This window comes from Echiichthys vipera (assembly GCF_963691815.1).
Source record: "Echiichthys vipera genome assembly, chromosome: 14".
In the NCBI taxonomy this organism is placed as follows: Eukaryota; Metazoa; Chordata; class Actinopteri; order Perciformes; family Trachinidae; genus Echiichthys; species Echiichthys vipera.
The window spans coordinates 13,903,533-13,928,265 of NC_139839.1; the positions used below are offsets into that span (position 1 = coordinate 13,903,533).

At 39.8% G+C, this 24,733-nt stretch overlaps 2 protein-coding genes across 3 annotated transcripts; both read left to right on the plus strand.

Annotated features, from left to right (window-relative positions):
• The first annotated feature begins 1,505 nt into the window (after positions 1-1,505).
• scaf4a (SR-related CTD-associated factor 4a) lies at positions 1,506-12,812 on the plus strand. Of its 2 annotated transcripts, none has more exons than XM_083927086.1 (19): positions 1,506-1,645; positions 3,440-3,523; positions 3,639-3,683; positions 3,778-3,939; positions 4,088-4,214; positions 4,503-4,639; positions 4,761-4,937; positions 5,115-5,200; positions 5,319-5,403; positions 5,931-6,107; positions 6,458-6,531; positions 6,705-6,895; positions 7,083-7,183; positions 7,540-7,653; positions 7,759-7,915; positions 8,024-8,151; positions 8,775-8,928; positions 9,119-9,274; positions 9,364-12,812. In XM_083927086.1, exons 1-19 carry the CDS (start codon positions 1,616-1,618, stop codon positions 10,506-10,508), a joined length of 3,330 nt encoding a protein of 1,109 aa, XP_083783212.1. In that variant the 5' UTR covers positions 1,506-1,615; the 3' UTR covers positions 10,509-12,812. The 2 variants fall into 2 exon arrangements, with proteins under 2 accessions (XP_083783212.1, XP_083783213.1); XM_083927087.1 differs by having other exon boundaries at positions 5,118-5,200.
• Positions 12,813-14,401: 1,589 nt separating this feature from the next.
• Positions 14,402-17,878, plus strand: sod1 (superoxide dismutase 1, soluble). Its single transcript, XM_083926451.1, has 5 exons — positions 14,402-14,510; positions 16,126-16,222; positions 16,410-16,479; positions 17,115-17,232; positions 17,319-17,878. Exons 1-5 carry the CDS (start codon positions 14,439-14,441, stop codon positions 17,424-17,426), a joined length of 465 nt encoding a protein of 154 aa, XP_083782577.1. The 5' UTR covers positions 14,402-14,438; the 3' UTR covers positions 17,427-17,878.
• Positions 17,879-24,733: the final 6,855 nt, after the last annotated feature.

The window sequence follows — 24,733 nt, forward strand, 5'->3', positions numbered from 1 at the left end:
GTACTACTTAAAGCACAATGTGCCTGCAGTCTTGCTGAAGTTTTTCATTTTTCATTCTGAATTTTCATTCATTCTTTAGATTATTTAATTATGACTTAAAGCAAGAATATTGGATTAGTTGTTTGTACTTGGAACCATCCATGAATGTGATCTATTCAGGAAGAATTCAATTTAAATAACTTCTAAAAGTGTTGACCATATCATTCAGTACAGTTTAAACTTAAGAAGCATCACACTGATGTAAAAGTGATTATACCTAGGCCTGTGTAGCTAATACATCTTAACCATAGTAAAGTAGTAAGTCTATGATCTTAACTTTATGACTTGGAAAAGCTTGGTTTACTTTAAAGGTGGGGCCTAGATGTTGTATTTTGTTCAGTCTTCATCCCAGAAACATCAAGTGGACTCAAGGACCACTTCGGTCAGTACCATGGTCGGTACACAATGCAAATGCCCATTTCATGTACACGTATGAATGTCAATTTAGCAATATAATAAAAGCTATCCCTAAATGCCTGATTAATCTTATTCAAAACCAGCTGAAATATGAGAATTTACAACTTTAAAAAATACACACCTAGTGGATATTAAAAGTACAAACAAATTTAGAAGAGATTGCTCGCAGGAAGAGTTTCACCCTGTGAGACCGAAATTAACCCTCCCTAAGTCAATTAGTCTCACTTAAAACTATACATCTGAAATTCCCAATACCACCCAAAGCAAAACAGGTGCATTTTGAAACAATGGATCACGTGTATCCATCTAAAGATTTTCTACACCACAGATTTAACACTGACTTAGATGTATGTGTGATTTGTAAAAAGGCAATTTAAACCACAACACATATCTTTGGTGTGTTTAGTTACACATAGTTTCCGGGTGGCGGTGAAAAGCTGGCAATTTCTGGATCGAGCATTACAACTGATGAAATTACTCCACAAAGGGAAATTCAGAAGAAAATGACATGGTGAATGTGGTGATTATATTGGGGCGACATTTTTATTCCTAAAAACAAATATTTACCTCACTTCCTAGTATTTAAGAGATAATTTAACGCATATACGAAATCCCTTGATAAAAAGACAAGGAAGAAAGCAACAGTTTGAAAAAATACTATACTCAAATATAGGTTATCTAACGTGTACTGTTTATACAATCATCTGTGGTATTGTAATGCAATATTACAAAGAAACACCTCGAATATAAATTAGTGTTTTGTTTTTTTAGCTGTTTTTTGTTGGTTTTGTTCGTTGCTTGACCTTTTATATAAGTCTTACGCCTGTCTTGTGTGTCCACATGCGAGAATGTAATAAGAATGGATTCACCTGTTTAACTGCACTACATGCAATGTGCTGAATTTTAAATACTCGTAAAACATAAACCAAACGCTTTCAATCCTTTGTAGCAGACCGCCACCCAGTGGACACAATCTCGAACAACACACCCGAATCCCATCATGCTTTGCCGTACCCGCCGACCCGAGAGCTACCGATGCTAGGCTAACTGTCGTTAGCTACCTGGGAGCGGACATGTTGTACCGACCCTTCCTTGAATAAACATCGCTCAAAGCGGGGAACCAGGAGTTAAGGGGAAGGCTAGGGAGCGTTGGGCAATCATGGACGCCGTCAACGCCTTTAACCACGAGGTAAACCGCCTTCAGGGGCTTTCTGAGACCCCGAAGTCACCGAGTCTGGTGGTGCTGGTCACGGTGCTGTGTTGCTCTGGAGCAGGGCCCACTGGTCAGTCCTGCTCGAGAGCTAGCCGGACTTGTCCATCTGAGTTAGCGTTTGTTTTGTAGCTACACTTTCAGTTGCTACTGAAACAAATGATACGCTATTCTGACAGATAGCAAGCTAACACAACCATAGCCAGCCCACATTGGTCCCAGTAACCTTGCACAAAGTTCGCAAGACTAACGTTGATGCTCGGCGTTATGTTAGCTTGTGTGGGAGCATGGTTAATGACATTAGTGTTGGTAACAATGCTACTACCCTGTTGTTATTGTCGCTCCTGCAAGCTCATACATGCAATGTTAAAAACTTCTTCGATAATATGTTTATTTAGAAGATGTCACGCCAAGTTGCTGAAGGCCTGGAGACTGATGCTTGATTTCCACTTAGGTCGTCATGTATTGGGGTTTCTGCTCCTGGTCTCTTTTAACCCTTGAATGTAACAGTTGTCGTGGGTGGGCCCGCTGATGCTGAAGAGTAAACACAAACCTGTAATAGTATCATAATTGGCTATTCCTGGTATTTTTAGTTATTTATTTATTCTGCACCAAACCAATTCAAACCCATATGATCTGTTTCTGAAGGTTCAAGAATAATGTCTTGCACTTTCAATAGCAGCTCTGTCTGGCACTGAAACTGACAAAGTAGTGGATGTTCATGGATGTAAAGCACTGTTAAGAATATATAATGCACACATGGGAAGTATATCAGTGTATACTGCACACGCCTGTTACATGTACATCATTGATGAGTTTCTCTCAGACATTACCAATAACATTAGCTCAGAACAAGCTAAGCAATAACCTATTGTACCACGAAGCTATTAAGGCATTGGCCCCTGTCAACTTTGTATTATTTATTTCTGATGTATTTGCACCAACTGTAAAAGGCTATAGCTTGTCACTCTTCTTAATTTGAGTCATGCTGCTGTGTATTGACCTCTTAGATCCTCACTTTAAAACAGTCAAAATGTACGATTGTCCTCTCAGTCCTCACAGAGGAGTTGTGAAATTCTCTTTTTCAACATCACATGACAGTTGAAGCGACTGCAGGTGTTCAGGCTTTGTAAGGAAAATGAAAGAGGTAAACAATGGAAAGGAGGGGAGATTTCATGAATTCATAGTTTTTTTTAAAGCGCACTGCACTGTTACGGCAAAGCTTTCATCCCTGTACCTCCATCAGAGAGCAAACATACAACTATCACACATGACACAGAAGCAGTGAAAAAGCCCACTTAACCAACCGCAGCGCCATCCATCTACTAATAAAAGATCAGTAGTCCAATTTAACAAATCGCATGAAACCAAAAGCAATGGAGAACTTGTTTTATTGACATCACCTCAGAAACCTCCCAAACACTGTCACCTCTGGGGCTACTCCATTATGGCAAAAATCATAATCATAATTATTTTGATCATTGTTGAGATCATGATTATTTAACACGACTACTCATCGATTTTTTTCAAAACATCATGCATTTATGTCACTTTTTTTCGTCTTTCTAACAGTGGACTTTCTTAAACTTGAAATGTAATTCAACTGAAAAACACGTTTAAAAAAATACATAAAAAGGATTAGATAAATAAATAATATCTAAAAATACAGTCATTAAAAAAATCAATTATGTTATGTTAGTGCACTAAACTTTTTTTCCCTCCTGTCTTATAACCCTCCTCTTCCCTCATATATATCATGTACTTGGTCTCTAGTTATTCTCGTTGATGGATACCAAGCCCCCAATCTCTCGGGCAAAGATGATCTCCATCACCAAATCGGCCATCAAAGCTATGAAAGTAAGAATGAGTTTGTAATTTCTTCAATTTTAGAAGGACTTCTGTATTTATTTGAACGATATTCTCTGTAGTATATGAGCCTATATCTAGATGATAACACGTCTCTCTTCCTTAGCTCTATAAGCATGTGGTCCAGATTGTGGAAAAGTTTATCAAAAAGGTGAGACCATCCTGTCTAAATTCAGTCATCACTTATGTTCACCTCATCAAACGTGAATAAACCTAAATCTGTTTTCTCCACTTGCTCTCTCCAGTGTAAGCCTGAGTACAAGGTAGCAGGCCTGTATGTGGTGGATTCCATTGTTAGGCAGTCCAGACACCAGTTTGGATCAGACAAGGATGTGTTTGGGCCAAGGTTCACCAAAAACATTACAGGGACCTTTGAGAACCTTTGCCTTTGCCCAATAGAGGAAAGGGTAAGAAAAATAATACTTATTAATATTGTTGACTTTAGTGTTGTAGTCACAACTAGTGCCATTTATGACAAAATCCCTCACCTAAATCAGCTTCCTGTTTTTCCTCCTCCTTCACCTGTTCCCTTGCTTTCTTATTTTCACGTTGTAGAGTAAGATTGTGCGGGTGTTGAACCTGTGGCAGAAGAATGGGGTGTTCAAGATTGAGGTTATTCAGCCCCTCCTGGACATGGCAGCTGGATCTGGCAGCGCTGCCGCACTCTACACAGATGAAACAGGTAATTTGTGTGTTTGTACACAAAAGTAGTGAAGTCTGTAATATCTTTTAACATTTTGTTCAGTTTATCTTTATCTTACTTCAATGTTCCTAACTGCTGAGTTGTTACAGTTGCTTAGTGGAGAAATGTGTTAATGTCTTTTTTATATTTTATTATAAAATTTGAATAATTTTTTTTTATAATATTGCATAAAACAAGTTAATGTGGATATGCTTCAGTATCAGTACGCTGGTGTTTGAAGGCATCTGTGTGCAGCTCACACCCATGTCCATGCTTTGTCTCTCTCAGGTTCTTCCCCACCTCCAGTCAAAGAGCCAGATACTGAAGTAACGGAAAACTCCACCACGACATCCACTGCTCCGCTGCAAAACTCTGATGCCTTTGCTGCTGTGGCACAGCTCTTTCAGTCCACGCAGGGTCAGCAGGTGGGTGTACCAGTAAAAACTCACATTAGCTTTGACCACAGTCATTTTGCTTGTATTATGCCTGCACATCTCTTACAACCTCACTCACTCTTCTTTCTTTGTCTGACACTGGCGTTTTTAGCTTCAACAGATGCTCCAGAACTTTCAGCAGCAGCCAGTGAAGCAGGACACCAACACTCCTCCTCCTGTCCATACCAGTCAAACACAGGCCCAAAACATCAGCGCTGGCCTGGGCATGGTCGCCCCACAACCACCTCTGCCCACCCTAGCCGCTCAGCAGAAGTCAGCCTTTGACAAGGTGGCGCTGCATTTTTGTATTTGCAAGCCATGAATAGCTAAATGTACTCCGAACACGTCAGATGCTAGGATCTGTTTGTGATTGGAGTATAAGTAATTTAAGGCTGTACAAGCTTGTCCATGTTAAAAATATAATTTTTGTACTTTGTACATTCCATTACCTTTCCCTTTGTCTCAGAAGCTGCTTGATCGTTTTGACTATGATGATGAACCAGAATTTGGAGAAGAGGCAAAGAAGGATGAAAACTCATCACAGCCCTCCTTGTAAGCCCATGATTTATAATACAGCAGCTCTGCAATGCCAAGAAGTGGGAAGCTCTGATTGATTTTTCAAAATGAACTTAAAGCTGTGCAGCTGATGGCGTTTTTTTTATTATCACAGTATGCAGCAGCCTCCAGCCTTCCCACAGCATATGGAGCACTTTAAACCGCCAATGATTAACATGTTGCAAGACCATTCACAGCAGGTAATGAGTACAAACTTTTCCAATTGTCAAATAACTCATCTTCCCTTTTTTTCTGAAGTCTAACCATCTAATTCTTTGGTAGTTGTTTTAGCACTTTAAAATGCTAACAAATTTAAGCTCTCTATCACTACACCTATTTAAGCTTGTTTTACAACAATGATACCTTTACTGGAGTTCAAAATTAGAGAACAAATTATTAATACTTGATTCATCTGAAATGTTTTGTTAATTTTAGTGTTCAGAATTTGATAGAATATCCGCTGTGGCTATACCGCTGCTGTCCTAGCATGTTTTTTTAAATAACCAAGGCACTTCAACAAAAAACATACATTTGGAATTTGATCTCCATTGTATATGCTCTTGATTTATGGAAGGCAATCTTAATCTACAATAATACTTAAATTACATTAATAATACATAGGAAAAAAAATCAAATGTATGTAGGGACAAATCTTTTTCTTCCTAATTAATATGTTTAGAAAACCCTGTTACAGGTGCATAATATTTATTCTCGTTACCTTTCTCAGGTTCCTCTCCCTCCAAATGGCCAGCTCCAGGCTTATGGTTTACCACCAGGACAAAGCTTTCCAGTTATGATGCCTCCTATTGGGCATGCTTTGCCAGGGCAGCCCCTCCCTGGTTCTACTGGGCCTTCAGGCTTTCCCGGGGGATACCCGCCCCACAATGCCGTCCAGCAACAACAGGTAGATTTAAAAATAGTACAAAGGAAATGTAAAATTTAATGTCATTTTTAGGGTAATGCAAGCTAAGCCCCTTTCACACATGCGCTGCAAGTCGGACATCAAATGGGGTTTACCCTGCCAGTTCTCAAATGCAAAGACTGTTTAATCTCTGAGTGAGCCTATGTGTAAAAAGAGCCGCTCATTGCCCGGCATAGTCACGGCGAGCGGGCAGACGTATTGATGACGTTTCTGTCACGCTGCGGCCTACATTACTCTGATGAAATCTGATGCCAGACATTTAAAAACTGCTTTATATCAATGTTTCAATGTTTACATCAAATCATAATCATGTATTTTACATTCCATATCAGGATTTGTCAATGGATACGGACCGTTCATCTATGAGGGATGGCAGACATGGCCGACGATCACACTCTGGCTCCAGGTATTATCCGAAATGAGATGTGATGTGTCAAACTGAGTTTCTGTCTCAGCACTGAAAATTCATCAATCACCATTTATTTTAGTTTTAAGCATATAAGCTATCAGCGCCTAGTTATTGCATACATATCATGAGTTGAACTGCAGTCTTTTTAAAAAAAAAAAATCTTTCTCCAGGTCTCCAAAGCGGAGGAGGTCACGGTCTAACTCCCGTACACGACGATCCAGGCACAGGCGATCCCGCTCGCGCTCCAGAGACCGGCGTCACCACTCCCCGCGCTCTCGCTCGCTGGAGCGCAAGGAGCGAGAGAAGGAGAGAGAGCGACGGCAGAAAGGCCTTCCCCCACCCAAGAGCGAGACACTGAGCAGTGAGTCATAATCTGTTTATGGTCATATTTGTTGAAGTATTGTATATAGGCAGACATAGACCTGAAATTGGCTATTATGTAGTAGTAGTTTGATGAAATGTTGGTGATTATTGAGTTTTTTCAAATAATATAATCCTTTTTTTTTGTATTTCTAAGTTCTTTTTCACCTTTCCTGTCTCCTTTTCAGTTTGCAGTACAACTCTCTGGGTGGGCCAGTTGGACAAGAGAACACAACAGCAAGATGTTGCCTGTTTACTGGAGGAGTTTGGGCAGATAGAGTCGATCAATGTAAGTGGACTGATATAGATCGGTCAAATTGATCCAACTGTGACCACATCATGTGTTTGTAACAATAGCATTTGCAATTTTTTATCGTAAGATGAAAAAAAAAATTCTTTGTGTTTCTTTCGGTTATATAATATTTTATGTTTTTCATGCAAGTCATTACAAGGATAGTTCATAGCCCCTGCTTTGTTGTTAACATTTGATACTACATATAATATTTGCTTTTCCAAACTTGTGCCAAATATTGTGCTTGAAAAGAATGTAGTGCAAGCACCGTAGTCCAGTCTTAGGTAACTAAACAGAAACCACAATCTCTTCGCATTTTTCTTTACCCATGTGTGTCATCCTCTCTTGTTAAGATGATCCCTCCACGTGGCTGTGCCTATATTGTCATGATACATAGACAAGATGCCTTCAGGGCTCTGCAAAAGCTTAGCAGAGGATCTCACAAAGTGAACCAGAAAACCATAAAGGTGAGTGATCAACACAGACTGCTGCTCAGTAAAGAAAATCAAACAAAAAAACAACTGAGAATAGTTTTATTGAAACGAGAGTTGTCTTTGTTTATTTCTCACCAGATTGCTTGGGCTTTGAACAAGGGCATAAAGGCTGAGTTTAAACAGTACTGGGATGTGGAGCTGGGTGTCACCTACATACCTTGGTCTAAAATCAGAGAGGCTCAGGTGGAGGAGCTTAAAGAAGGAGGAATACTGGATGTGGACACGTTATCACCAGGTAAGAAGTCTGCATGAGAAACAAGTTGTATTTATGTTGTTATTTTGTATCATAGCATATTTACCTGTCTGTTTTTAAACAAGCCTGAATCGTGTCTGTCTTTTCCAGAGTGGAGCGGAGTGAGGAAGACTCTTGGCCTCCTGGAAGAAGTCACTCACAACGGCCGTACAGAGCCGCAGCAGCCTGAGGAAACGCAAGTGTTACCTGTGGCTGCCGCAGCTGCTCCTCCGCCACAGGTAAACCACAGCTAAACCACATCTGCAAGATGTTACCAGTGTAAACTGTTTCCATTAGAGATATGACGATGTACCACTGTTATAAAAAAAAAATGTTAAAATATCATTTTGAAAAGTGCTCTGATTAATAGTGTGCCTGCTGTTTTTTTTCAAGGATAAATGCCAATGCTTAATTGAATATGTCTGTGTATGGTACCAAAGACGGGTTAGAAGTGAGATGGCACAACTCAGGGTAATTTCCTGTATCTGTGTCGCTCGTTTGTTTCCCTACTGCCCCACCTTTTTAGGAGATTAGCAATAGTACCTTGAAGCAAATATTGGACCCACTTTTTACAACCCACTTATCTTCCAAACATGACAAGCAGCTTGTAATGTGTCATTGTTCGTTATAGAATATCATTGATAGTACTCAATCCAAAACATAAGTACGGGGGCAACATTTTAATAGTACGGTGTGACTGGTCCATACCTACATTAATATAGATGAATTATCTTAAATAAGAAGATTTTTTTTTTAGTTGATTGAAGTTACTTAGCTCTTGTGTTGATCCAGAGTGTCCCTGGGAAGTATAACAAATACATTTCTTTGTAGATCTTCAGTAAATACTTGTGATTGTTCTCAGGTTCCTCCAATGCAGCAGCCAATGGTTGGTGTGGGTTCTCTCCAGCCTCCCATCTTTCCTGGACCCATAGGCATGCCTCCGCCTTCCTTCCCCCCAGGCGTCCCCCCTCCTCCGTTTATCAGACCTGGCTTCAACCCTATGCAGATGCCTCCAGGTAGCAACTCCTTCAGATGCAAAAAAACATGTTTTAACTCTTTTTCAATCTCATAATGAAGTCCTGTAGTTGGTCCGCTTTGCTCTTTCACCACAATAAATTTCACCAGTTCATCTTTTCAGGGGGTAATGTTTTACAGTTTCCAGACTAACACAACAACCACTAACTCCTTTCACCCCTCTTCTCCCAGGTTTTCCTCCCCCAGGTACCATGCCTCTTGGTCCCCCACCTCCCTCCAAAGGTGGTATTGAAGACCCTTCTCTTGACCCTGCGGGTCTGGGCAACAGGAAAAATGATGAGGTCCCAGAGGGTCCCAACATTTTCAACAATCAGATGGGACATATGGGTCAGTCTGACTGTCATGGGATTTGTTTTTTCTCATTCTGCTCTTTTGCATTTGGATAGTTTTGAAACTTGCATTTGTTTCCCCATCAGGTAACCAGTTAGGTGGACCTCCAGGTGGACCTCCAGGAAACATCCAACCTCCTTCTGGTGGCCTGCTTGGCGCACGACCCGGTATTATCCCACTCCAGCGTCCTCCAGTTGCCCTACCACCACACATGCAGCGATTCCCTCCACCCCATGGGCCACGACCCCCTCATCCCAACATGCCACCTATGCCCCCACAGATGATTCCCAGAGGGCCACACCCTCAGATGATGCACCATGATCCCCCTCCACCTAAAGGAGGCTTTGGGATGCTCCCTCCCCACAATATGAGGGCTCCTTTCCCTCCACATGGGCATGGCCCTCCTCCTCAAGGTCCTCCTCCTCCTCCTTTTATTAGACCAGGGGGGCCTCGTGGAATGGAGGGGCCAGAAGAAATAGAGGGCAGACCATTCAGGGGAGACAGGCCTGGATTCAGGGACAGAGAGCCGGAGAGGGACAGGGACTGGGATCGAGACAGGGATAGAGAGAGGGACCGAGGTTTTGGAGGTGGAAGACGTCCGTTTGGCGATGGAGGAAGGGGGGGAGGTGGTGATAGAATGGATGGGAGGGATCGGCTCGGAGGGTGGCAGGAAGACGGAGGAGATCGCAGAGGAGGAGGATGGGACAGAGACAAAGATCGGGATAGAGACCGCGATAGAGACAGACGGGACTGGAGGGAAAAGCGAAACAGCCTGGATAGCGACAGGGAGCGAGGGAGGGGTGATGATGGTGATAGGGAGCGAGGGAGGGGAGAGGGAGGAGAAAGAGGAAGGGTAGAAGGAGGGAGTCGAGAAAGAGGTAAAGGAGCTGAAGGAAAAGAAGGAGACAAGCCAAGGCGCTCAGAGCGACGAGAGAGGACCACACGGTGGGACAGGGATGATCGATTGGCCGAACTTCAAAACATGGACCGATTTCCGACCTCTAACAGCACAGAGCAACCTCCTGTGACTCCTGTGGTTACCGTGGAAACCAGTAAAGAACCAAGTGTGGAAGTTTCCGAAAAGAAGGCCGAATCTGAACTTTTAGCTCCGTCCGCAGAGGTAACGACTGCTGCTTTAACTACAGCTGCTGCAGCAGAGCAGATGCCCTCTGAGCCCTCACCTTCAGCTCAAAGTGAGCCCACAGAAACAAAACAGGAAGCAGCATCATAGACTGTCTCAAGGCTTCTTCAGCCAGAGGCTGCTGTGAACCACTGAAAGATTAAAAAGAGTTGTTTATATGATAGTCATGACTATGATGGTCAGCCTCAACTCCTGGCATATGAATCTAGCTCGTCACAGTTTGTCAGTTGGTAATTGACAGTTTCTGGGCACTAACACACACACTTGAAAACAAACATCTCCCACACATCCAGTCAAACGTATGTAAAATCATTGATTTTTAGACTTTATGGCTCATGGTTAAATTTGACTTTGCATCTGTTTCTCGAAACACATGACCACATGAAAATCTGTTAATCGGTAAAATTGCTGTAGTTAAAATTTGGCTGTCAACTGTTTTTCCTCTAAGTTGTAAGAATGAACAGAGTGTTTGCATGTTAACTTAGCTCTGTCCATTTTAGGGTAATTTGAGCTTGGCTTTTATGTTTTTACAAAAGTTGGTTTGCAGGCGGAAAACAAATGACTTCTATGACACAGTTTTATTTTATTGCCATATCTGTGTGATCGCAGGCTCTCCTCTAGGTGAATATGTTCATTTAAAATCAAATTTTTTTTAACCTGCCAAAATGTCATGTCAAACACTGAATATCTTCTCAAACAACTATTTGATAACAGAGGCGCCATTTATTTTTCTCGTGTTACATGTTTGCTCCTTATATCAAGATCACAGCCAGTAAAGCTCAGCTTTGAAAAGACAATACTGGCCTTAAATTCCAATCATGTTACTTGTAGGTGTTTAAAAAGAGAAGTACAAATTGGAGAAGACATGTAGGCCCGGTACTTTTTTCGCACATATTGTTGAGCTCTCTTTTTGATTTTATCCCCACTTAACCCTTTGAATCACACTTTATTTCAGGCAGAAAAAAGACGAGTATTGTCTTCATTCAACTAGACACTTTTAGAACACATTTACTGGACGGTGTCCTTTCAAAAATCCACTCAATAAATATTTTTATTTCCGTTTTTTGTATTCCACTCACTGGTTGTCGTACAATATTTGGAATAATAAGAAGCTGAGCTTATTTTTCAAAAGGCCTGTGTATCAAACATGGCAGTCATATTTAACTGATAACATGATTTACACCAAACACTCCTGCCATTCATTGTTACTTAGTCAACAAAGTATGCTTCACAGTGTAGGCGCTCAAAACCAAGGACTTAAACAGTGGCATAATCAAATTTCTTTGGCTTAACAGACATTGGGACTGATGTGCTAAGAGACATTTCAGATAAGACTTTTCAACAGAACATGTGGAAAACTTAAAAACTAAAGGAAAAGGTGTGTCCAGGTGTGTGGTGTCGTCCATGTCCCCTGGAATATGTAGGAAGTAAAGACATTTAATGATGTTGTATAAGCCGGCATTGTTTTCTTTAAGTTCGAGTGATCTAGACAGAAATATGTCAGTACACAAAAATAGGGATAAGTACATTCATTTGCAAATTATATTTGCAGATGAGTTGTTTGAAATGGTTGAAAAAGCCAGAAGACATTTTTCTCTGGTTTCGTGGATTAGCCTGACATTACCAGAGAAAACAAGATTTTTTTTTTTATCTGTTTCCTGTTAAATATTTTGACAGTCAATATTTCAAAACTAACATCTGCATCTAAGTGGAATTGAAATTCTAGGATATGTGTACTTTTGTACGTTTTTTTGGAGGGCTTTAACACCATTGGCTAAATGTGTTTATTTTTCAGTTAAAGAATAAAGAAGAATTATTTTGTAGATCCAACACGCGTTTATTTTAAAAGTATTGCACTCCACAAACAACAGTTGGTTTTTTTTAGCATGTGTTAGCAGGCAGACTTGATAAGCTATATGTTTCTGGTGGTCTTTTCTTTTTCCCATATGTACGGAAGGAAGGGGGCAATCTCTTGGATCAGGCAGAGGAGCTTTTCCATTTTTCTCATGTATGTCAGTCAAACTCATAAAAAAAAATAGTTTCGGCCACCTGAAAATACAAAATTTTTCTGAATTCCTTGATGAACACAGCTTTTTGATTTTTATTTCACTGCAGACATACTGTATCAGATATTAAGTTGTTCACATTTGAACCCCAGATTCTGCAAGCCCAACTCTTGTTCTTGAATAAGGATTTTAACGCAGGCACCAAGTGCAAAACTAAAGTGATGAGTGTTGCACGGGACACACTGCTGTAAATATGCTTGTATCACTGACGATTCAAAGGTGTAATGGTAATTGTTGTTTATGCTCTGTGATTTGTTTATCCAAGAGAAGCAAATTGACTTGGAAGGAACAACAGAGGCCTCTTGCTTTAACGATTTTTTTTTTTAAAACTCCAAATGGTTTGAATTTGACAGATGTTTCTATGTTTTGTTAAAAATGCAAAAGACATGGATATAAAATCTTCAATATTTCAGCCAGGGGAAATTGTTTTAATAAACTATTTTTGTACCAAATCATTTTGCTTGTTCAAATTATATTCTGTGCTTAACCCATACTCAACTTCTACCACTCGTAATAGTTTGTTTAAATGCCACTTGTCTGGTAGTTTCTGTGATTTTGGAGTCATTCAACTAATTCTTATTCATTCATTCATGATGAAGAATTAGTAAAAGTAAAAAAAAGTAAAAAGTGTCATTGTTAAGTTTAGGTCTCAAATGCAAAAAGCTAATGTGACAATCATTTTTTCCATCAAATGTTTATCTTTTCATGAAAGACTAGTCATTATGACTTCAAATGAGTTTTGTACTAATAGTGACCAGCATATACTGTAGTTTAGTCATGTTCTTTGTGACAGACACAACTTCACTTCTCACTTCAAAAGGACTGTTGACAACCTTGCCTTGCAGCTTAGTTACTTTATATGCAACTATTTTTTCTATGACATAACAGCACTGTAGCCCAACAGTATATGAAATATGATGCAATTATTAGGCTATTGGTAATACTACTGATATGAATTAATATAGCAGCAATACATTTTGTCATATTTTTAACAATAGGCCTTCTTACAAATTAACATGACTAATTGCTAAGACTATTAAATATATTAAAATGTTGTTTTCAATGTAGAAATCTTTATTTTCATATTAAGAACAAGCAGATAATCAGTAAAAAATAGATATCCATACAAGTAATATGAAAAATATAGCTTAATAATATAATTTAAATATTAAATTAAGTACATGTATATAAAAGAACATATTTAAACATAAATAAACAATGACAATAGTCACAATGGGTCAAACGGGCCACAGAAAACAATTCATCAAAATCAATTTGCGCTCACATTTACTTAGAAAATGTTTTTTTTTTGTAAATCTTTATTAAATTATTTTGATACAAAACAATTGCAACAAACAAACAGAGTCATTAATACAAATACATAAAATATTCAAGAGCAGAGCCAGGGAGAGTTTCAAATAAAATACATTAAACATAGAGCATATGGGAATGCTTTTAGCAGCTTTCTTCATTTTTTATTCAAAGATGGTTTTGAAGTGCTGTTCAATTTTATTCCCAAAAGCAATAAAAGGGGGGTTAGAGTTACTAAATTTGGCTTTGTGAATATGATGTTTTCCTAAAATGATCAAAAAATGTATTAGGTATATTTCTGTCTGTTTTTTTTTCTTTTGTTGTCATGTAAACCAACCAGTACATCTCTTCACCAAAACAAATAAAAATCAGAGACAGGTTTATCAGTAATGTCACGGGACAGATATTTCCAAAAAGTGATGGTAAAGTGCAGGAACATTTTACTTATAAAATGTGTTACTCAATGTGGGCAGTACGCCACCGTCATCCTCAGTGACCAATTAAAATGTGTCTTTTAGATTGTATTGGGCTCTGATTGGCTGTCAGTATTATACGCCCCGCCCATCAGGCAGTTTTATTGGCTGTCTCGAGCAAGTAATGCGCGACGCTAACTTGAACGTCTGTGTTTGAGACAACTGCGAAGATGGTCGTGAAAGCTGTCTGTGTGTTGAAAGGAGCCGGGGAGGCCAGCGGGGTCGTTCACTTTGAACAGGAGGTAATGCGTGCTACGTTGTTTTTGAGATATCCATTGAGTCAGTTTTATGAAGCTACCTGGAGATTTTACATTGCATCCTTCCGAGAGCGTAGGCGCTCGAATGCTAACTGTGCTAGCTAACGTTAAGTTCACAAACCGGCCAGATCGGCTTTCCGCTTTCAGCAGACCCCCTGCTTGCTAGCCGCATGCTACATGTACATTTGAATGACAAGACGACGTAGTACTTTGCATAGGTTACCTGACCATGCACAATTTAGTTTTTTAATGCAAAAAAAAACATTAGTCTGCACGGTGTAAATTGCTTTAAGTGCGCTTGCAGTCAACGATATCGTGACCCTTTTTTACACTAGGCTGCTATGCGTGCGAGCGTTGTAACATAACCTTAATAATGGCTTGTCATTTAAGTCCTAACCTTTGAACATTTAAGGCCTGTGTTTTGTTAATTATCAACAGCGCGTGCACTAGATACACCTGTTGCGTAAGTCCACTGTTTGCAATGTTAGCGGTAGACGCAAACATTGCAGACCGCACCAAGTCAAGGAGCACTTTTGTTTTGTAGCTGTACAGTTTAAGTCAAAGGCTGTAGTATCAATGGTAGCTCCTACGCTAACGTAGCCCACTAATTAAGCATTTTTGCTGAGTCACTGCCCGCCTTCGGTCTTGTTGCCTTTACCTTGTTGATAAGGCTACAGCGAGGCTGGGCACACCTCTCACAAGGAGTTTGAGTTGAGTTTTACGTCACATAAACGGGTGATTGCGCCCCTGATTATTGAAGGTCCTATGCAATCCATGCTGATCTGACACCTGGGCTGATTATTTTGTGCAGCCAAATTGATTATGGAGTTTAGATGGCTATGTGATTTTGATGGAATTGCATGTGGATACAGTGATACCAAGGTGGTGCCGTTTTTGGACTGCATGACACGCCATGTACAGTCTATGAAATGGATGTTTTCTATATACTTTTGTTTCATGATGGCACCTCCTTAGTTTGTCATTTATTCAACAGTCGTCAGGTCAGTGTCCTCCTGTCATAAGTGTCAGTCTGTCTACCTGCTACACAGCACAAGAGCCACAGACTCTGAACAACAACCCTTTTTCCTCTTTAAAGATTTTACATGGCACTGGCATCGATGGTAGCGGTAGTAATGTTATTTTTGAATAATGAATTGGATATCTTTTCAAACATTTTGCAGAATCAGTCTTTTCTTTCTCTCTGACCTTTTCCGCTCCATGTTTTCTCTTTCGGTTCTTTATTATCCATTTCATTTATTCAACTCTGCTCTTTTCCTCTTGATTTATTCCCTCTTACCTGACATTACACCAACGTATCCACTTGAAGTGGTGGGGGGTGTTGACGTCGGTTTTTACCACTGCACCTGCCATCTGTCTTTCTTTTGTATTAAATATTATGACTAGAGATTTTTGTTGTACAAACTTCCTTTTACATTTCATGTTGTTACTAATAATGGCTGCATGGGGAATGCTAATGGCGTGGAAGTGATCCTTTTTTAATTTATTTTACTCTGGCGTCAAGTCCTTCTAGCCACCTGGATTTGACAGCTCTTTTGTGTCTTGTTTTCTCCTGATACATTATGTTCTCCTGAACTGTTAGGGGGATTCAGCCCCTGTGAAGTTGACGGGAGAAATCAAAGGCCTTACTCCTGGTGAGCATGGTTTCCATGTCCATGCTTTTGGAGACAATACAAACGGTGAGCATCTAACAATAGTTCTGATAATCTATCAGACTGCTGATATTGCAGGACAAATGAATGTAAATTAATATTACTGCATTGGCTGGTTTTAGCTTACCTACGCTCATACAGTCTATCCTCAGACTGAATCTGTCTGAAGTGTTTCATGATAAAGGGGTTTTCATTTTCTGTTTTTCTTTTCCAGGGTGCATCAGTGCAGGCCCTCACTTCAATCCCCATAACAAGACTCATGCCGGTCCTAAGGATGAACAGAGGTAAGACAAGTCTGAGGGAAGAGTAGTTAAGAGCCATTACAATGTTCTTCAAATAATTGTGCCTTGTTATGCCCATTTATAACCACAGAAATAGAATGAGGGTGTCTCAAACAAAAATAAAATATAGCACTGCATTAACCACAACGATAGAAATAAAATGCTTTTACAGCTTTAGTTACAGATTGGAATAATGTGGAGATAGGAAGGGGTACATGCAGTAAAGGTCCCCACCTTAAATATAAAACTTATCAACTGTTGTTGAAACATTGAACTTGATTACAACAGCTGCTGCTAAGAGAGCTTAATAAATCCGCATCCGTTATAAAAACGTATTCAGAGTCAACTGAAATGGAAATAAATCACAACATGGTAAGGAGTGTAAATACACAATATTGACAATAATCTTAGTTTATAGAATGCATGACAAGGTCAGTCATAAATGGAACTTTTGTCAAATTTGTTGTTTTGACTTGTAATTGCGTGAAAAGCACTTGTGAAATCGATGTTATGACTGCATATCAGGCAGATGTGATGAATGATATGTTGAAAGTTAATTTCTCACAGGACAATGACAAAAGCATTCATACAAAATCTTTGGTTTTAATGCAAGTGGGTTTCTTTTCCAATGTAAAAAGGCATGTTGGAGACCTGGGGAATGTGACTGCAGGAGGCGATAATGTCGCCAAGATAGACATCACAGACAAGATTATCACTCTCACTGGGCCTCACTCCATTATTGGCAGAACCATGGTGGTAAGGAAAAATGCCCTGTTGAACCTTGCATTGAGCATCTAGACTATTGTTAATGATTTCTAACTGATTTTTGGTCATGTGTTTAGATCCACGAGAAGGCGGATGACCTGGGAAAAGGAGGCAACGAAGAGAGTCTGAAGACGGGTAATGCTGGTGGACGTCTGGCCTGTGGTGTCATTGGCATATCCCAGTAAACGCTCTGTTGGAACACACAGCACTAGAAATAACTTGACCCCAGAGCACTTAATAAGACCAACGTAGCTACTTAATGTGACAGTTTGTCCTTTTCAATACTCTGTGTGGAGCCATACTTTACCCTATCTGTTTCTCATGACAATTGTATGTTTGGGTTTGTCTGCTGACTAGTTTTGGTCCCAAAGAATTAGTAATGCACAAGTAATAAACAGATGTCTACAATTTACAAAGTTGTCAATTCATCTGAATCGTGTGTGGGTTTGTTTGCTTTTTTTGTAAATTCATGTTCGGGCTGTGCCCTCAGTGGAGATGCCAATTTCTATGACCTGATAATGAATTTCATTACTGCTACTGCATTACTTATTGGTATGGCCACATACTGTATGCTGATCATTGTAAGAGAAATGGTGACATAGAATTTTAGTAGTATTAGACCCAACTAATGCTCTATTACAAAGTGTGCCCCACTGGCCCCAAAAGGTCCTCATTTACTGTGTCATTAGATAGCTTTCACATTTGTTTGGGAATTTTCTCCAGTATAGTAGACTCCAATCTCAAATAGGTCCTGCATAATTACTGTCTCAAATCACCATATTATTTCAGATTATATTGTGCTCACATGATGCATTTTCATAAAGCTGTATGTCATCAAATTGCCAAAAACTAACATGCAAAAATCCATGGTATAAAGCATATTATACTTGTTGTTTTCGGATTGTATTGGTAAAATATAAAAAAAGTTGCCATTATTGGTGAGATTTGCGCACCTGTACCTGATGGAAACTTTCAGGCAACAGAGGACGAAAGGATCTTGGTGTCTCGGAATACGACGGGTCACAGATTTTTGTATTACCACATCACCACATGTTAGCCAGAGGTGAGGCTAGCATCCTCTGAAACAGGCAGAATACCCTTTAGGTAAACTCACAATACAAACTGGCTTTTTGTTATAGTTGTAGCCTATAGACCTTTTTCAAAGTTGTAAACACAAACATTCTAAATGTGTCCAAATTTGATTCCTGTTGCAGTGAATGACATTAGCTGACAGGAAGTTAACAAGGATTAAGGCTGTTGCCTAGCAATGCAATTCCTAAAGGTCTATAATTGTAAACATGTAGCATTGCTTCTATTTTACTAAACCTTTGTGGCACATGTGAGTAACAGAGTTAAAGTACATATTTTAGTGTTCATTTTTCTTTCCAGTGAGTATTAAGTTATGTGAGTAATGGTTCAAGTTACTTGGATACAACTAGGATGTAAAACACCGTAGGCTTATATCATATACTGTGTAAAATAGGCATAAGCAAGGGAGAGGAACATAGGCTAATTGAAGTTCTAGCGAAATTAATGGAGGATAAACGACAGGTGATTTCTAGGCTATTGCTAAATGTTACAGTCAAGGACTTGAGTTTTTATTGTTTGATGCAATTTCCTAATGTAGCCTGCAATTTCATAGATAAACCCGTCACATATGGCAGATATCTGGGTTCATGATCTGCGGTCACGGGTAATCTCTGTTATCATGCTACTCAGTCAGGCTACAGGTAAGAAATATAAACGTTTAAAACTAGACACTTTTTTCTTCTATTAAGAGCATCTGCAAGCTGTAGTTTCTCACACAGGGGGGTGGTCCAAACAGCAACAACTTTGGTCGTTTTTTCAAATTATTATTTTGACTGTGTATTATTCTGTATCATGCTCTAGAGGGCACTGCTACTTTTCATGACTCAAATTATAACAAGTACAGGTACATGTCTGATGAGAGATGAATCGGAGCACTCTGTACTGAATTAAAAAAATATATCTCTTGGGGATTTGCATATTTTAACATTGTATTAGTTCAGACGTGCATACCAGTGGGTGGAGATGTTAATGAAGCTAACATTATTTTTCATCATCACTGCACACACAGGCCTTATTATTCTGCACTGCAAACAATTATTTCCCTTTTTAAATGATGAATTACTGTTGCACATACATAAAAACGATACATATCATAAACATCTCAGCCAGGCCATGGAATCCACCCTACTAAAATATAAATAACAGGTTGCGATCAGACATTTTGGGTTGAAATTGGAATCGTGGTCTTCATCATCCATGATATTAAAGCGAACAGCTGTGCCCTGCACTGGCCAACACACTCTTAGTAACACACATGGGCACACTCACATACAGTACACATCCCTTCCTGTATAGCTGTTACATGGCAAGTAGAAATTGCATGCTCTTGAAGCCTTTTCCTTTTCATGGGAATGGGCGGAAGCTCCCATGTGAAGTGACTTGGCGCTCTCTGCTTTTCTCCCCGGGGAAATGAGATATTGGACGGCCTTAAATGGAGTTAATACCTCAGGGAGCAATCGAGAGGCAAGCTGCAGAGTGTATGCAGTTTAAATACATACATGAAATGTTTAGCTCTGAACATGTGCAGTGGAATAATCATAAACGTAGCAAGACGTCTGGAAATCTACTGGCGTGTTGGATGTGTCTCTTCCTCCACTTCTACTATACTACTTAAATTTCAGCTTTGAAGGTATTCACACAGTAGAATTGGTGGCAGTGCTAAATGTGAATAAGGGGACCTAAAGCATTTATTGTATTTTTCAAATTACCGTCTGCAGTTGTTTTTCAGTAACACTCACCAGTGGTTTTCAACAGGGTCATTAGTGGTGGCAAGGGTAATTGAAATATCATTTTGACTAATTTCTTTTACGGAGAAAAGTGTAGCCTTTCTTTTTTTTTTTGATGTAGCAGGGTGTGTGAGCCCTTTCAGTGGTCAGTGTGTGCATATGTTTTTGGCACCTCGTGACTCTGTTTCAGGCCAAGAACTTAAGGGCACCTAAAAGTGCATATATAAGGTGAAATAACCCTATTAGTGTAGACAGATGCAGCCAGTGGAGCGGAAAGACAGACTGACTGTAAAAGCTGGTATAAATAGCCTGGGAGTGGAGGTGATGAATAATAGAGACTTACCAACGCTGCTGACAGTGAGGTAGAGAGGCCATGACAGCAGGAGAGTCCAACAAAGCGTAGTAAAGAATAGAGAAGAAAATGAAGCCAGCTGGCAGAAAATCATTTGAGTAGTTATAGTTATATATCAACTGGACTTTTATGAATAACAAGCATATGTATATTTATTTTAATTTAGGATATGATGTATATGACAGACTGTTGGATTAGATTTTTAATTTGAGATTGGTGGGTCATATAAACAACCGTCTAGATGGGATTACACACAAGGTTATGTACTAACTCTGGTATTAGTGCCTCATATTTAAACGGTAATTCTGGCGCGAAATCATCCCATGGTCTTTTTAGGTACATGCCTTGACCATACTGCCCCAAGCTAATTGCCACGTCCCGCTGTTAGAAACTATCCAGGATATCTCCGGTAATAGTTGTTACATGAAAAAAACTGTCTCGATGGCTTATTTGATGTATGTAAGTGCCAAAAAAGACCGTGGGATGATTTTGCGCCGGAATTACACTTGAAGTTGCGTTTAATAGAGAGAGAACTTTTTAAATATTGACAAAAGCATACCAACAAAATCATCAGCACCAGCCTTCACAGCATTCCTTCACATTCAATTACACTCTAGAATGAGCCCACACAAAACCGACAATACTTATGTAAGGCTCGAAGCATAACTGTCATCTCCACAACCAGACTTCAGGTGAAAAGTAATGCTTAAGTTGTATTCCTCCTTTTAATAGCCATTCCTTCAGGGTTTTACACACCGCAGTAGTTGTGCGTGTTCCTCCCAAAAGCAGCAGTGAACCAGTCTTACAGAGTCCAGTCATTCTTGTTGCTTACCTAAGTCGCACTGAGAGCACATGTGTGAGCATGTATGCGTCATATTAAAAAATATGGATATTAACTGCTATCCAACACCCACATGTGCACAATCACACTTGGAAGTGTTAGAGTTGTCCCTCTGGTGTTCACTGAAAGATGACTCAGAGGTGAAGGTTCCTGTTTTCAACCAAGTTACATAAGTGGAGAGAAGTGCACTTCACTGGTATGTGTGTGTGTTTTCTGTATCCATGTGCCCCTGTTATTGGTTGTGCTTTGTTTATGAGCACAGGCAATGTTCGCATTCGGCTTTGCACTCCAAAGCACTGCTGACAAGAACCAGAGTGGTCACATTTCTGGAGGTGGCTTCCTATCGTTCACCTCCAGGGCAGCAACAGTAGATGTATGTCCCAGCACTCCAGCTGAACACTGGACAGGCTTTAACTTGTTTAACAGCTGCATGCTATAAGTGCTATGTTCCCATCCAACTACCAGCAGTAATGTTGATATATCTGAGGTGAAATATTCTTCAACCTTCCTGGTTGTCAGTCATATGGGAAAAAAAGCTCATTCAGGTGTGTGTGGCTAGCTAACAGATGTTATTAAGGTTGCCTGTCAGTTCTTCTGTGGAATTAAATTACATCCATTGAGCACTTGGCCTCAGCCAGGAGGATTGTCGTTAGGGCTGCAACTAAAATATATATCTTTTATTGTTGATGAATCTGCATATTATGGTCTCCATCCGTTAATCGTTTCGACTATTAAGTGTAAACTAAAAATAACCCTTGTAATTCCCAAAGCCCAAAATGACCTTTTCAAATCACTTTTTTTACTTATCACGAGGGATACTTCTCAGACTGTGGCATTATGTCTTGAGTTGCTCTAGAGTTGGAGAGAAATAACTGATGATGTCATCAGGGTAATCTCAAATAGGGCTAGGATATTTATAACGGAAAGCTTGTGTTACCAACTGGGAATGTGGAGTTTAAAGATGTAGGTATTTACGTTGTAGGGGAGGCATAATAGAGCTCAACAGTTTGGTTGAGCAAGTAATAATCCCATTCATATTCTTCATCAAGATTTACATTATTTTCTCTGTCACTGTTGAGCCCTATTAAAGGATGCAATCAAGATGCCTTATGGGAAATGCAGGATCAAGTGTTTTGGTGTTTTACCCAAACTAGGGGCTAAAAGTCAGGGTATCTCAGCCTCAAGTGCACACATTTGAATCATATCTGTCCTTTGACAACCCCAACTTAATAAAAGAGAAATACTAAATTGCTGAAGTAATGAATTGGTTGTCAAAATAGTTGCAGTTTAAAATTATGTTGATTAACTAATTGAATAATTGACCAATTGTATCAGCTGTAATTGTGTCAGCACAGGATTGTGTGGTTCCGGGTACAGTTGTTACTCTCTTTAGAGACAGTTTGGTAATTGCATGTGCACAGATACGTAGGTGTTTTGAAACAAACAGAACCTATTCTGTACTTTAAACTGAAGGATCCTATTGATGTATTGGTGCTCACTTCCCTGTGACCCTCCTTGGGGTGAGAGTTCACCTTCTGGTACACCATCTACCACTGACATTGTGAGGATATTTTAGAGACTAGGAGCCAGAGGTCAGGGGTGAGATGCCATAAATGGTGCCTATCCTATGAGACATGGTTGGTTGGTAGACAGACTAATTACAAGGCCCCCGTGACCTAACCTCTGACCCCTGAGCTGTGCGTCATGTGATCATGAGAGTGGACCCCCTGATCACACTGTTGCTCTTACACTGTTGGATAATTTATTTTTTCTGCCCTTCCTTTGTTTTCCTTTTTACATTTATTCTGCCAACATCATATTAGGCTGTCCATCTCTACATATGCATAGTGTGAGCAAGAAAGTGGAAAGGACAAATATTTATGTGTTTGGATTTCTATAATAAGTTTCTGAAAATGGTTCAGTAACTTCAGCGGGCTGGAGGATGGGGCTACACTGTGAGCAGGCTGTGTAGAGATGACCCCAGAGGGATTTAAAAGGCCTATTTAACACATTACAATCTCCCTCTCATCCATGGTCAAACTACAGTCTAGGGGTCTGACCTTTGAACTCAGTGACCTTCTAACCCTGCATGACCATAACTCTCACTTTTACTCAAGAAGGTGCTCATTATTCTTTCTAGGATGAATGGCTGTAGGATTTTCAACACTGTTAAGTAGATTGTTGAATCAAGGAGGGCAAGGAGACGGAAGTGATTGGGTATTTTTGGGCAATTGAGTAGCTCCCAGATGCTGACCTTGTGTGAGATTTCAGCGATGCCTCTGTGTGTATCTTCTGAATTGTCAATGGCAGGAATATTACATATGTTGACCACAAACAGGTGATAGCTAAGAGAAACATACATGTGTATGGGGCGGCTGGTGGCACAGTGGTTAGAGCAGTCACCCCATGTAAACAGGCTGAAGATCCTTGAGGCAGCAGCTGCGGGTTTGACTCTGACCTGTGGCCCTTTGCTGCAAGTCTCCCCCTCTCTCTCACCCCATTTTCTGTCTGTCCTATCAAATAAAAGGCTTGAAAGCTGCCAAAAACCAAAACATAGACGTTTACAGTTTATGTACTTTGTATGTTTATGTACCTGTATTTGTGCATTTTGTCTATTTATTGCCATTTTCATGCAGATTTTACACAATATTATACTTGTTATAAGCTTTGTAAATGCTAGCTTACTACAGCTAACTTACTGTATGTTTTGGATATGACTTGCCCTATGTCATTAAAAAGTAGTTATTGAAACAATTAATCATTTAGGTGATTATTTCCAAAATAATAATGTCCAATAGTTTTGATTACCTAATGGCCCAGGAGGTAAAGGACACATATAATACTATATTAGTGTTTATCTATACATTTCTCATGTATAAATTGCACATTTTACTAAATGTATAATTCTTGTATTCTTGACTGTATTTTTCGTTTCCCTCTCTCTCCTCTCCCCCACCTCTTTGATCCCCATCGCCCGTTCATGCAGATTTTCCCCTGCAGACAGACTCTGGATACCGTTATGTAAATTCACTCCCCATCCAAATGTTATCAAAGCAAATATTTAGGGAGTTACAGAAAGAGGAAGCAGTGAACAAGATAAAAAGACAAAGCTAGCTGTCAGCTTAAATCGTAGGGAGGACGCCAAATAGGAAAGGGTGTGTCCCAGTCCATAGGCACTGCACATTCTGTAGACGGATCAGCCTTTATTCACACTAACCTACAGCAAGCATGCAGCAAGCATTGCACACATTTTTCTCATTGTCTTTCTTGAAAACTGATCCAGTGCCCTTATGTCCATGTGTTTGAGTTTTCAGTTTAAGACTCTTGTACGTATGTGTGAGATGTGCTGCTCCAGTGTGAAGTGTTCTGTGGTTTGTCGTGGAAGACCATGACACACCCTGTCTTGTCAGGGAGGGAGGAATGACTTGGAGAAAGGGGAGATAAACAGTAGAAGAGGGAGGAGAGGATGAAAAAGGGACATAG

Excerpts from the sequence above, each read along its gene's own strand:
- sod1 (XM_083926451.1), top strand. The coding sequence starts at position 14,439 with ATGGTCGTGAAAGCTGTCTGTGTGTTGAAAGGAGCCGGGGAGGCCAGC. Across the intron at positions 14,511-16,125 it reads TCGTTCACTTTGAACAGGAG|GGGGATTCAGCCCCTGTGAA; the intron begins GTAATGCGTGCT and ends CTGAACTGTTAG. Across the intron at positions 16,480-17,114 it reads GGTCCTAAGGATGAACAGAG|GCATGTTGGAGACCTGGGGA; the intron begins GTAAGACAAGTC and ends CAATGTAAAAAG.
- scaf4a (XM_083927086.1), top strand. The coding sequence starts at position 1,616 with ATGGACGCCGTCAACGCCTTTAACCACGAG. Across the intron at positions 4,640-4,760 it reads AGTCCACGCAGGGTCAGCAG|CTTCAACAGATGCTCCAGAA; the intron begins GTGGGTGTACCA and ends TGGCGTTTTTAG. Across the intron at positions 7,184-7,539 it reads GGCAGATAGAGTCGATCAAT|ATGATCCCTCCACGTGGCTG; the intron begins GTAAGTGGACTG and ends TCTCTTGTTAAG.